The sequence below is a fragment of the Schistocerca nitens genome, chromosome 4 (genome assembly GCF_023898315.1).
Source record: "Schistocerca nitens isolate TAMUIC-IGC-003100 chromosome 4, iqSchNite1.1, whole genome shotgun sequence".
Lineage (NCBI taxonomy): Eukaryota > Metazoa > Arthropoda > Insecta > Orthoptera > Acrididae > Schistocerca > Schistocerca nitens.
The window spans coordinates 550,129,432-550,143,450 of NC_064617.1; the positions used below are offsets into that span (position 1 = coordinate 550,129,432).

The 14,019-nt window shown below is 47.1% G+C and overlaps 1 protein-coding gene across 1 annotated transcript in view; it reads right to left on the reverse strand.

The window, feature by feature from the left end:
- Positions 1-14,019, reverse strand: part of LOC126252904 (juvenile hormone esterase-like) — a 126,299-nt gene that overhangs the window by 2,577 nt on the left and 109,703 nt on the right. Inside the window, exon 8 of the mRNA XM_049953880.1 lies at positions 11,092-11,221. Coding sequence (XP_049809837.1) covers positions 11,092-11,221 — 130 coding nt within the window. The remainder of the gene's footprint in view (positions 1-11,091; positions 11,222-14,019) is intronic.

Here is a 14,019-nt window from a genome sequence, read left to right on the forward strand (position 1 = left end):
TCTTTCGATCTTCTCTATCTCCTCCGTCAACCCGATCTGGTACGGATCCCACACTGATGAGCAATACTCAAGTATAGGTCGGACGAGTGTTTTGTAAGCCACCTCCTTTGTTGATGGACTACATTTTCTAAGGACTCTCCCAATGTATCTCAACCTGGCATCCGCCTTACCAACAATTAATTTTATATGATCATTCCATTTCAAATCGTTTAGTACGCATACTCCCAGATATTTTACAGAAGTAATTGCTACCAATGTTTGTTCAGCTATCATATAATCATACAATAAAGGATCCTTCCTTCTATGTATTCGCAATACATTACATTTGTCATCAGGTTGCCCTCCATGGGGTGGGTGCACGCGACGACTGTGGTTATATTGGGTTAGATAGAGCAGCAATCAGTCGTAGAATTAAGTTGCTTTAAAATGGTTCAAATGGCTCTGAGCACTATGGGACTTAACATCTATGGTCATCAGTCCCCTAGAACTTAGAACTACTTAAACATAACTAACCGAAGGACAGCACACAAAACCCAGTCATCACGAGGCAGAGAAAATCCCTGACCCCGCCGGGAATCGAACCCGGGAACCCGGGCGCGGGAAGCGAGAACGCTACCGCACGACCACGAGCTGCGGACTAAGTTGCTTTAATATGACATTTATAGTCACAACGCAGATCAGATTTCGACCTGTGTCAGCAACTTAATTCTACGACTGATTGCTGCTCTATCTAACCCAACATTACATTTGTCTATGTTAAGGGTCAGTTGCCACTCCCTGCACCAAGTGCCTATCCGCTGCAGATCTTCCTGCATTTCGCTGCAATTTTCTAATGCTGCAACTTCTCTGTATACTACAGCAACATCCGCGAAAAGCCGCATGGAACTTCCGACACTATCTACTAGGTCATTTATATATATTGTGAAAAGCAATGGTCCCATAACACTCCCCTGTGGCACGCCAGAGGTTATGTACAGCATGGCTGGCCCAATGCTTGACACATGCCCTGCAGACCATTCTGTAGTGTTTAGGGCAGTAGTTCTTCTGTCTAGAGGTACCTGCAAAGTTTTTATCGGGTTTGGGAAGCGAAGCTGTTGCTTCTTGAAGGTGTGACACCTTCACGATGTGGGTACTCCTTCACCGGGTCAGCATTATCGGATATTTCCATCCACTGGACTGAAATCTAGTACCAATAGCAGCACATACTGTTGCAGTATTTTGATTCTATGGACTTCAACCATGACTTTTTTACAGGAAGAACGTAAGAGGTGTACACACTCCTTAAATGGTTGCAAACCCGCGCGACTGCTACGGTCGCAGGTTCGAATCCTGCCTCGGGCATGGATGTGTGTGGTCCTTAGATTAGTTAGGTTTAAGTAGTTCTTAGTTCTAGGGGACTGATGACCACAGATGTTAAGTCCCATAGTGCTCAGAGCCGTTTGAACCATTTTTTTGGTTGCATACAAACTGAAACTGACTACGATATTGGACGTTTGCTTTCGTGTATTAGCAAAATACCTGGTTTATCTACAACGTCAGTAAATTTTGTAAATTATTTGTTAACAGATTTAAAAAAAAGCAATGTATGGCGCTCTCTTTCTAGTATTAGACTAGTGTATGTATATTGTGATTCACAATTGTTTTGACAGTGCCATTAACGCAACAAGAGGAAGACTTCTCTTTTATGAAAGAAAATACATCGTCTACAACATACTCCGCAAGCCACCTAATGGTATGTGGCGGAGGGTATTTTCGGTACCACTATCTGATCCCTCCAACCCTGTACCACTCGCGAATAGTGCGTGGGAAAAATGATTGTCGGTAAGCCTCTGTACTGGCTCTAATTTCTCGAATTTTCTCCTCGTGGTCAATACGCGAGATGTATGTGGGGAGAGGTAATATGCTGTCCGACTCCTCCTGAAAATGGTGTCCCGCAATTTCAATAGTAAATCTCTCCGTGATGCACAACACCTCTCTTGTAACGTCTGCCAGTGGAGTTTGTTTAGCGTCTCCGTAACGCTCTCTCGCCAACTAAACGATCCCGTGACGAAACGCGCCGCTCTTCGTTTGACCTCCTCTATCTCCTCTATCAGTCCTAACTGATAGCGATCCCAGATGGATGAACAATACTCAAGAATCGGGCGAACAAGCGCCTTATAAGCCACTTCTTTCGTGGATGAGTTACGTTTCCTTAAGATTGTTCCGATGAATCTGAGTCTGGTATCTGCTTTTCCCACTTTTATGCGGTCATTCCACTTAAGGTCGCTCTGGATAGTTACTCGTAGATATTTTACGGCAGGCGCAGTCTCCAGCTGTTTGTCATCAACAGTGTAGCTGCACATTAGTGGATTTCTTTTTCTCTGTATGCGCAGTATGTTGCATTTATTTACGTTCAGGGTCAACTGCCAGAGCCTGCCCCATTCATCAGATCTCTGCAGGTCATTCAGCAAATTCTTACTACACTCCTGGAAATTGAAATAAGAACACCGTGAATTCATTGTCCCAGGAAGGGGAAACTTTATTGACACATTCCTGGGGTCAGATACATCACATGATCACACTGACAGAACCACAGGCACATAGACACAGGCAACAGAGCATGCACAATGTCGGCACTAGTACAGTGTATATCCACCTTTCGCAGCAATGCAGGCTGCTATTCTCCCATGGAGACGATCGTAGAGATGCTGGATGTAGTCCTGTGGAACGGCTTGCCATGCCATTTCCACCTGGCGCCTCAGTTGGACCAGCGTTCGTGCTGGACGTGCAGACCGCGTGAGACGACGCTTCATCCAGTCCCAAACATGCTCAATGGGGGACAGATCCGGAGATCTTGCTGGCCAGGGTAGTTGACTTACACCTTCTAGAGCACGTTGGGTGGCACGGGATACATGCGGACGTGCATTGTCCTGTTGGAACAGCAAGTTCCCTTGCCGGTCTAGGAATTGTAGAACGATGGGTTCGATGACGGTTTGGATGTACCGTGCACTATTCAGTGGTGTACGGCCAGTGTAGGAGATCGCTCCCCACACCATGATGCCGGGTGTTGGCCCTGTGTGCCTCGGTCGTATGCAGTCCTGATTGTGGCGCTCACCTGCACGGCGCCAAACACGCATACGACCATCATTGGCACCAATGCAGAAGCGACTCTCATCGCTGAAGACGACACGTCTCCATTCGTCCCTCCATTCACGCCTGTCGCGACACCACTGGAGGCGGGCTGCACGATGTTGGGGCGTGAGCGGAAGACGGCCTAACGGTGTGCGGGACCGTAGCCCAGCTTCATGGAGACGGTTGCGAATGGTCCTCGCCGATACCCCAGGAGCAACAGTGTCCCTAATTTGCTGGGAAGTGGCGGTGCGGTCCCCTACGGCACTGCGTAGGATCCTACGGTCTTGGCGTGCATCCGTGCGTCGCTGCGGTCCGGTCCCAGGTCGACGGGCACGTGCACCTTCCGCCGACCACTGGCGACAACATCGATGTACTGTGGAGACCTCACGCCCCACGTGTTGAGCAATTCGGCGGTACGTCCACCCGGCCTCCCGCATGCCCACTATACGCCCTCGCTCAAAGTCCGTCAACTGCACATACGGTTCACGTCCACGCTGTCGCGGCATGCTACCAGTGTTAAAGACTGCGATGGAGCTCCGTATGCCACGGCAAACTGGCTGACACTGACGGCGGCGGTGCACAAATGCTGCGCAGCCAGCGCCATTCGACGGCCAACACCGCGGTTCCTGGTGTGTCCGCTGTGCCGTGCGTGTGATCATTGCTTGTACAGCCCTCTCGCAGTGTCCGGAGCAAGTATGGTGGGTCTGACACACCGGTGTCAATGTGTTCTTTTTTCCATTTCCAGGAGTGTATTTTCATGGAGTTGCTACTTTGGTATAGACAACTGCATTATCTGCGAATAGCCTTAAAGAGCTCCCGACGCTTTCTACTAGATCGTTTATATATATTGTGAACAGCAACGGTTCTTTCACACTTCCCTGTGGTACTCCGGATACTATCTTTACATCTGTCGATTTTGTTCCGTTACGAGCGACGTATTGAGTTCTATCTTCAAGAAAGTCTTGAATCCAATCGCAAGGGTGGTCCGATACTCCGTAAGCTCGTACGGAATCCGGCATCAATCTGAGCGCCGTTGTCTACAGCGCTGTGGATCTCATGGAGGAAAAGAGCGAGCTGAGTTTCGCTGGATCTCTGTTTGCGGAAACCATGTCGATTTCTATGGAAGAGATGTTCATTTTCAAAAAACCTTATATATCTTGAGCATAAAACACGTTCTTTAATTCTACAACAGACTGACGTCCAACGATATACACTATGTGATCAAAAGTATCCGGACACCCCCAAAAACATACGTTTTTCATATCAGGTGCATTGTGCTGCCACCTACTGCCTGGTACTCCATATCAGCGACCTCAGTAGTCATTAGACATCGTGAGAGAGCAGAATGGGGCGCTCTGCGGAACTCACGGACATCGAACGTGGTCAGGTGATTGAATGCTACTTGTGTCATACGTCTGTAGGCGAGATTTCCACACTCCTAAACATCCTTAGGTCCACTGTTGCCGATGTGATATTGAAGTAGAACGTGAAGGGACACGTACAGCGGAATGCCGGCCGAAGTGGCCGTGCGGTTAAAGGCGCTGCAGTCTGGAACCGCAAGGCCGCTACGGTCGCAGGTTCGAATCCTGCCTCGGGCATGGATGTTTGTGATGTCCTTAGGTTAGTTAGGTTTAACTAGTTCTAAGTTCTAGGGGACTAATGACCTCAGCAGTTGAGTCCCATAGTGCTCAGAGCCATTTGAACCATTTTTGACACGTACAGCACAAAAGCGTACAGGCCGATCTCGTCTGTTGACTGACAGAGATCGCCGACAGTTGAAGAGGGTCGTCATGTGTATTAGGCAGACATGTATCCCAGACCATCACACAGGAATTCCGAACTACTTTAGGATCCACTGCAAGTACTATGACAGGCGGGAGGTGAGAAAACTTGGATTTTATGGTCGAGCGGGTGCTCATAAACCACACATCACGCAGGTAAATGCCAAACGACTCCTCACTTGGTGTAAGGGGCGTAAACACTGAACGACTGAACAGTGGAAAAACGTTGTGTGGAGTGAAGAATCACGGTACACAACGTGGCGATCCGATGGGTATGGCGAATGCCCGGTGAACGTCATCTGCCAGTGTGTGTAGTGCCAACAGTAAAATTGGGAGGCGATGGTGTTAAGGTGTGGTCGTGGTTTTCGTGGAGGGGGCTTGCACCCCTTGTTGCACAGCCCTACATTGATGTTTAAAGCATCTTCTTGCTTCCCACTGTTGAAGAGCAATTCGGGGATGATCTTTAAACACGATCGAGCACCTTTTCATAATGCACAGCCTGTAGCGGAGTGGCTACACGACAATAAGATCACTGTAATGGACTGCCCTGCAGAGAGTCCTGACCTGAATATTGTAGAACACGTTTGGGGGTATTTTGGAACGTCGACTTCGTACCAGGCCTCACCGACAGACATCGATACGTCTTCTTAGTGCAGCACTCCGTGAAGAATGGACTGCCATTCCACAAGAAACCTTCCAGTACCTGATTGAATATATGCCTGCGAGAGTGGAAGCTGTCATCATGGCTAAAGGTGGACCAACACTTGTAAGTCATTTTCAGCCAGGTGTTCAAATGGCTCTGAGCACTATGGGATTTAACTTCTGAGGTCATGAGTCCCCTAGAACTGATAACTACTTGAATCTATCTAACCTAAGGACATCACACACATCCATGCCCGAGGCAGGATTCGAACCTGCGACCGTAGCGGTCGCGCGGTTCCAGACTGTAGCGCCTAGAACCGCTCGGCCATCCCGGCCGGCCAGCCAGGAGTCCGGATACTTTTGATCACATAGTGCAGGTCTCTAATTGTGTGGATCTGTCTTATGGCCTTTCTTAGAAACGGGAATGACCTGCTGTTTTTATCAATCGTTACGTACCCTTCGTTGCTCAAGCGATCTACGATAAATTACTGATAGAGAGGGAGCAAATTCCTTTTCATAATCCTTATAGAATCTTACAGGTATTTCATCTGGTCCCGACGCCTTTCCACTACTAAGCGATTGTAACTGCTTTTCAATACCACGATCGATTATCTCAATATCTGCCATTTCGACGTTCGTACGACGATTGAAAGGAGGGACAGTGTTACGATCTTCTGCGGTGAAACAATGTCGGAAGACCGAATTCAGTATTTCGGCCTTCTCTCTGTTATCTTCCGTTTCGGTGCCGTTGTCGTCGCTGAGAGAATGTATAGGTGATTTTGATCCACTTACTGATTTTACATACAACCAAAATCTCTGGAACCTGGTTCCGTAGTCCAGAGCAGATCAGGTTGTAGATATGGGCCCAAATCAGTTGCTGTTAGTTGCACAAACATACAGACTTTATTTTGGTAAAACACTTAATCACACATGCCCTTTAGAATTCAGAAACAATACGGCTGAAGGCCACAACACAAATCATTAAAATTGCCTTAAGGCTGAAGGCCTTATCTTGAAACATTTCACGTAGAATTTCGATTGAAGGCCACATACTGAACATTAAAACAAACTAAATTAATACACAGCTGAAGGCCTCGCACAGTACTTGAGTGTAAAAGAAAATCACAATCCAAAACAACAGAACAGTGGTGCGCAGAAGTGTTCCAAGGGTCGGCCTGGGAAGGTAACTCTAGGGTAAGCTTAGGTGAGACAGGCAGCCAAGCGTAATACTAAATAATCGGATGGCAACCCGACCCAGGGACGGCTGAAGGACCGACCAACAACCTAATGAGCGCGACAACGATAAATATCAGCCGAGGACGAAGATACCAGCGACACTACGTCTTCAATATTGGCGTCTAAAAAGAACCAAGGCACAATAACCACTCAGAAATATGAACAACACCAAAGGTTGTCGAACTACACGTGGTACGGACAGCATCAACACGGCGAGAAAAAACACACTGCAGAACACAACGCTAATGACCTCGCCGCGGAGACTTCCTCGCTGCTCTGTCCCAACTGACCGTCTGCCTACTCCAGTACGCAGACAGCATTAACATAACTGCTCATTCGAAATTACACAAGCTAGACACAGTTTCACGAAAACACTTCCACAATAACTCGAACAATCTATAAAAGCAATCACTGTGGAACAACAGGGCGAATGACACGTCGACACACACAGAGAACCCAGAAGCGGTCGGTGACCAAATACACCAACTGAACGACCAACCAAGGCCGTCTCCACGGAAGTCGTGTGTGCCGGCGACGGTCGGGCGAGGCATGGCTGTCCGGACCTCACTGCTGCTCCCGTCCCTACTCAACTCGATGTCCTTTCGGAACTCGGAGACACGGCGACCTGGGCACACTGGCTCGGACCCAACCATGCAGAGGGAACACTTGCCAATTGGATACCCGACATCTCTGCCCAAGGAAGGAACCGACCCACGTCCGGCAAAATGACCAACTGACGAGGCCCAGAAACGGTCAAAAGACCAAATACACGTCGCCCGATGAGACGACCGACCGAACGACCAACACATTATGCGTTGTGTGATTTGCGGCATCCTCGGTACATTTCGCCTCCCTGAAACCGTTCTGCGGTGCATTCATACCAATTATCTGTCTGTGACCTCTCAGGCGGCGACATAGAGGCTTTCCGAATACTCTGTCTAGAACTATCAAACAAATCGGCCCTTAACATTCTGGTCTTCTTGGGTCTCAGTCTTCCCACATGTACGGTATAATGGTATTCGAGATTCTGGGCAACTATCCGTGGAAAAGAGATTCGTTTAATAACACTGTTATACAGGGTGTTCGGTAATTCTCGTTACAGACTTCTAAGACTTTTAAAGGGGAGTGAGTTGATAATATTTTGAATTTGATTCCACGACCGGAAACGTACCGTTTCCGTGCTGCAACAATTTGCAAACATGTTGAGAATGTGACCACTTCCTCAAGTGATTGATTAGGCGTGACCCAGTACATCACTTGTTTTGCTTTTCCACTCATTAGTAAGCAAAGAAATTGCTCGTCTACTCGTTGACAGGTTGTCTTCAACGTGAGGCAGTACAGCCTCTTCCAATTTTTTTTTTTTTTTTTGTGGGATGAAAGGGACCAGACTGCGATGGTCATCGGTCCCTTTTTCCAAAAAAATTAAAACCGCCCAAAGAGAATAAAAAACGAACAGCAGGAAAGACGTCAGACGACACAGGACGAGAAAGACTTCGACAGAGAACAGACAAAACAAATTAAAACACACAGAGTGTGCCTCTTCCAATTCGGATGTGTGGCGTCTGCTTGGAACACCACAACCTGCTAACGGTGAAGGTAACCTTTCTCGAAGCCGTTGTGTAATCGTGACGAAAAGAGTATGCGATGAAGTCGAACGTTGTGGAGAACGGTTTTGATAAAGGCGATGAGCAGCTCTTCCATTACAGTGAGCTGCGCCACTCAAAAGGATTAAGTCGGTGTACTCCGCAAACGTGTACTCAATCGTGTTTCTGCGACACACAAAGAACGTGAATGAAGCTCGAACCAGGCCAGAGAGGTAGGATGGACGTCAAATGACATCAGCCGCGCCAACATAACCATGTATAGGCACAATAAGTAAAATTTCATTATGCTAGGCTTGGTGTTGTAATTGCCAACAGAGTAACGGTGTACCTAGGTCCAGTATGTATCTGAGGGTTTGAAACTGGCCAGTATGTATCTGAGGGTTTGAAACTAATAACTGTAACTACTTTCTCGACTTGTAGTGTATCTACTGATCAACCAGAACATTATGATTACCGCTCTACTATCGATATAAACCCGTCCAGGCGGTACCAGTCTCAGCTGGCGAGGAATGACTGCTAGTCAGTCACACGCGGAGTGCATGCACTATCAGTGAGCGTGTTGTCCGTGCGTAGAACGGGGAAGGCGCGTGATCTATCTGAGTTTGACCGAGGGCAGATTGTGAAAGTCCGGAGGCTCGAGTATTTCGGAAACTGAACGACTTGTCGGGTGTTCGAGGAATGCTGTGGTCAGTGCCTTCAACACGTGGCGAAACCTAGCTGAAAACACGTCCAACGTCGTGGGATTGGGCGGGCACCCCTGGTTACATATGTCGAACGTCTTAGGCTGGGCAGACTCGTAAAACAAGACAGGAGGCGAACTGTCGCGGAACTAACATCAGACTTTAATGCTGGGCAGAGTACGAGTGTGTCTGAACACAGTGCAGCGAACACTTCTAATAACGATGGACCTCCGCAACCGATGACCCATGCAGGTGCAAATATTAACAGCACAACGTAGGCAACTACGACTGAAATGTGCTCCTGACCATCGGCACTGGACGTTGGCGCAGTGGCAGAGCGTTCCATGGTCTGATGAATCCCGATACCTTCTTCATCTTGCCGACTGGAGGGCGCGTATCCGTCGTCCTCCAGGGGAACAGCTTCCTGACACCTGTACTATGGGAAGGAAAGTAGCTGGCGGCGGCTCCATTATGCTCCGAGGAACGTTTACGTGGGTACCCGTGGGTCCAGTGGAGCTCGTGCAAGGTACCATGACGGCCAAGGCGTATCGTACACTCGTTGTAGTCCACGTATGCCCCTTCATGACCATCATGAGTCCCGACGGCAGTGTCATTTTTCAACAAATGTTGTGCCATGTCACAACGCCAGGAGTGTGATGGAGTGGTCGAAGGAACACAGTGGCGAGTTTCAATTGATGTTCTGGCCCCCTGACTGACCAGATCTGAACCCGATCGATCTGGGATGTGATTGAATGTGCGTCTGAGCCCATCGCCGCCTCTCCCCGGAATTAACGGGACTTAGGTGACTTACGTGTGCATATGTGGTGCGAGCTACCTTCAGCGATCTCCCAAGGCCTCATTGCTTCCACGCCACGACGCTGTTACGCGTGCCGAAGGTGGACATGCCGGCGATTAGGTAGGTGATGATAATATTCTGACTGATCAATATAGTTACTCCGTGTACGACTAAATAAAGCAGCAAGACCGTTAATGTGTATTCCCTACTCTTGCTGACTAGTAATATGTCGACTTCGGAATATTGTCGCGGCATCAGCGGCAGGCAAGACATTGCAACCAACCAAGGGGTGTGCGTGATCGCCACTGACGAAACGCTGGAGCTGGGTGCTAAAATAGTATTGCAGGAGCAATCTGGAACACAGCAGTCTACCGCGGCTGTGGCCTGGGTTACTCTATGCCATGGTGCAACGCTGCATCTCCTCAGATGCATCTACGTAATGGGAAGCAGACTCTTGTCACAACACACCCAGGACCGCCGCATACATGTGCCCCTCTCGCTCTGCCATTAGCAGCACTCGTTTTTGGGCTTTCGAATTGCACCATCGTCGTGATAATCTTCGCAGCAGTCCTCAGTCCAACGTTTGGCGAAGCCGCTAAGATCTCACTGAGAAGTGTAATCAACTATGCAAAGTCGATGGTCTTCGGGCTGCCAGCGAGACTTCGGACGTCGAACTAATGCCACTGACAGGAGGCCTTTCCCTGGGTGCCGTCGCCTGATAGTCTGGCAGACTGCAACGGCCTCGGGTACGTCATGGAGCATCTGCACGGCCCTGTCTATGTCCCCAAGCCGCATGCAGTGTACGCCACTCAGCTGTCTCTCTACATCGCTACAAAACAGACAGCTGTCCAGCGTCAGCAAGGTCACGCACACTGTCAGTCATTTCATGCTGACTCAGCACGCCGCCTGGCTCCTTGGCACCAACATCGATTTATCTTAATGGAATGCGCTTAATAAACAATATTGTTACTGAGTGAGCGTTTCTCACTCCGCTCTCGCTGCGGTAGTGAAAGACCGCTACCGACAGCTCCTACACAAGCCATTCAGGGCCATAAGTGGCCATCCTGGCTGGTAATGGCTGCGGCGCCCTTATGCTATGTAAGAAAACTGCTATTAGCTTTTGGACGGAATTTAAAGATGAGTGTGACTGCTCTCACTTTTAGCAAACATTAATTCTATCACACTGCTTTGACAGCAAAGAGATACATTTACGTTAAATGCGTTATTTTCTTTGTACTCACCCCACTGCGTAGATTCGACGATATCCCCGCGGTAGTCAAATACATAATAGAACACTGGTGTGTCACTTAGCTCGGCCACTGTCCTCACGAGCGTGTCTGTTGGCTCGAAAGGCCTCATGTCGTTGTCGAACTATAAGGAAAAAATATGATTTGGCTGTTGATTGTTACTGATGCTGCTGTAGTCTCATAATATATGGATCGAGCTGTGATATATCACACTAGTTTCAAAGACGACTGTACCAACCATTATATGAATCAAAAAAGTAAGAAAAAATTACTATTATAAAGTATGGTTCTTTTATGAGAAATTATGCAGTCCTATTCTTTCGGCACAATTTATCAATTTGATTTGTTCTGTAACAGCTTCCTATACTGCTTCTTAGGTAACGATCCTCGGTTTGCTCTTCCAAAACGTAAATGGATAATCATGTTTGCCACTAACAGACTCCACCTCTTGCCAAGTTTATCGATCAAACATTTATGCAACAATTGACTTCAATAATTATTTCCTACATTACCTTTTCACTCAGTCAATACATGTTTCTCCAGTGCTAGATATACCTTTTCAATTTTTTCCTCGTTTCATCGCCGCGTTAATCTAAACATACTGTTTCCCATCGTCAAACATTCTGTGTGTAGGCCTTTAAAGTTTTGTCTGTTATCCTCTAAAGGAGATTACTACACACAACTGCTTCCTTCTTTCTATGTTAAGCTTAACTTCCTTTTTTACATTTATTATTGATATTTAAATTTTGTAAACCTTGTGTTTAAGATCTCTCTTTGTATTGTATTCTCACACGATACTACAACGCAAACAAATTGCAGTTTCACTGTCAAGGGTTCTTCTAAATAACATTCAGATCGATTTTCCAAATTGTTTCTTCAGTAACAGACACAATTTGAATTCCGTCACGATTGGTTTACTGTTTCGCAACATAATTGTCAAGCAATAATTTTATAACCTTTCTTTATTCTCTTTGATGTATTAAGGCTGCGAACATGTTCGGCAAAGAAGGTATTGAACAATAGTTCTCTCATTTAGTTCATCGTCCATAATATTATCTTTGGAATTTGACACACTCTGAAAAGCCTTTGAAGTATTTTCCGTCATATGAAAAGCCCTGACACCATTAATTCGAATCTTCACATGTAGGTAAGTGTATCTTGGACTGTTCGGAAGATAAGTTCTTGCAATTTCAGAGGAATGTGTTTATTTCACTGTCTGAAATCCGTTGTAGTATTATACTTTTTCATTCTTCCCAATTCCTGTCTCGTCCCTAACTATACTTACCAATAACTTAGACCACGTTTGCGTGCTATTAACAACCAAAATTATTTTACTATTTTTGTAACTAAATTTCGCCGAAGTCTGAACTAAATTTCAAAGCTTGAGATACTGTCCAGAAAAAAATAGTTTGATATCTGCGTTTTGGTATTAACCGGAGGGTTACACAACAGACCTGACACGTCGTCATCTCTGTTTGTACTGAGACTTGAGTTATCAATCATGATGCTGTAACAATAAATTTGTTCCAGAAACATCCAGGCAACGGATAGATGCTGAAAAAGTGAAGAGAACTAGTAAACTGCAGAAACACTGTGTACTGTGTACTACGTTTCAAAGATTGCGTATTAAACCGGGAATCTAGAAACGACGGAGATGCTTTGTCCTACCATAGCCCTCAGTTGTTCACAACCCCACAACAGGCCACGGCAGTCCACCCACCCCATCGCCGTCACCGGCCGCGGTGGCCGTGCGGTTCTGGCGCTGCAGTCCGGAACCGCGGGACTGCTACGGTCGCACATTCGAATTCTGCCTCGGGCATGGGTGTGTGTGATGTCCTTAGGTTAGTTAGGTTTAAGTAGTTCTAAGTTCTAGGGGACTTATGACCTAAGATGTTGAGTCCCATAGTGCTCAGAGCCATTTGAACCATCGCCGTCCCACACCGATCCCAAGGTTATTGTGTGGTTCCGCCCTTAGTACCCTCCTCCTCCCCCCTCCCCCCCCCCCCCCTCGGGAATACCAGATGAGTGTAACCCCAAATGATTGCGTGGTAGAGTAATTATGGTGTACGTGTACGTGGAGGCAGCGTTCGCGCAGCAATCGCCGACATAGTGTAACTGAGGCGGAGTAAGGGGAACCGGCCCGCATTCGCCGAGGTAGATGGAAAACCGCCTTAAAAACCATCCACAGGCTGGCCGGCACACCGGGGGGTGGATTCGTGCCGGCGATCAGCATGCCCTCCCGCTCGGGAAGCAGCGTTTATGGAATTGTTGTTGGAGCACCTAGTATGAGGAACACTGACAGAGGAATGGTCCAATGCGACATGTCGAGAGCTACCAAGAAGTTTTTCACTCAGGAAGAGTACACTGAAAGAAAAACACCGTCAAAATTTTAGCTACAAGTATTTAAGAAATCTTAAAGATACTCACTTTTGTCTCACGAAGAATCATTTACAATGGCGATTTGTACGGCCCTTCCTACCCAGCGCGCAATCGGCGAATAAGCAGAGGCAGCCGTGACATGTGAACGTAGCGCCTTGTAGTGCGAAGTTCAAAGTGCAAGCACGCAAATCGCAAATCGAAGCATTTATACCACACCGAACATGTCTCAAATCACAAATTTCTTGAATAACTTGCAGTTCACATCGACTACTGGATTGTTGCAGAACGGAAAGAAGACCGAGGCAGTGTATAACGTAAAATTGCAGACGTCTTGCGGGACTTCAGTTTGTTGACGTTAATTATTTTGTAACTGTAGCACAGTTATTATTATAATTTTTGAATAATTTATCTTTTACTGACGATGAAACGCTTTCTTTCTTATTACCTGTAATCTTCGCAAAAATGTGACGTGTCTATTGGATGACAAAACAAACATTGTCCTACACTAGGCACCCCTGAAAAAACATTGATGCAGTCAGAGAC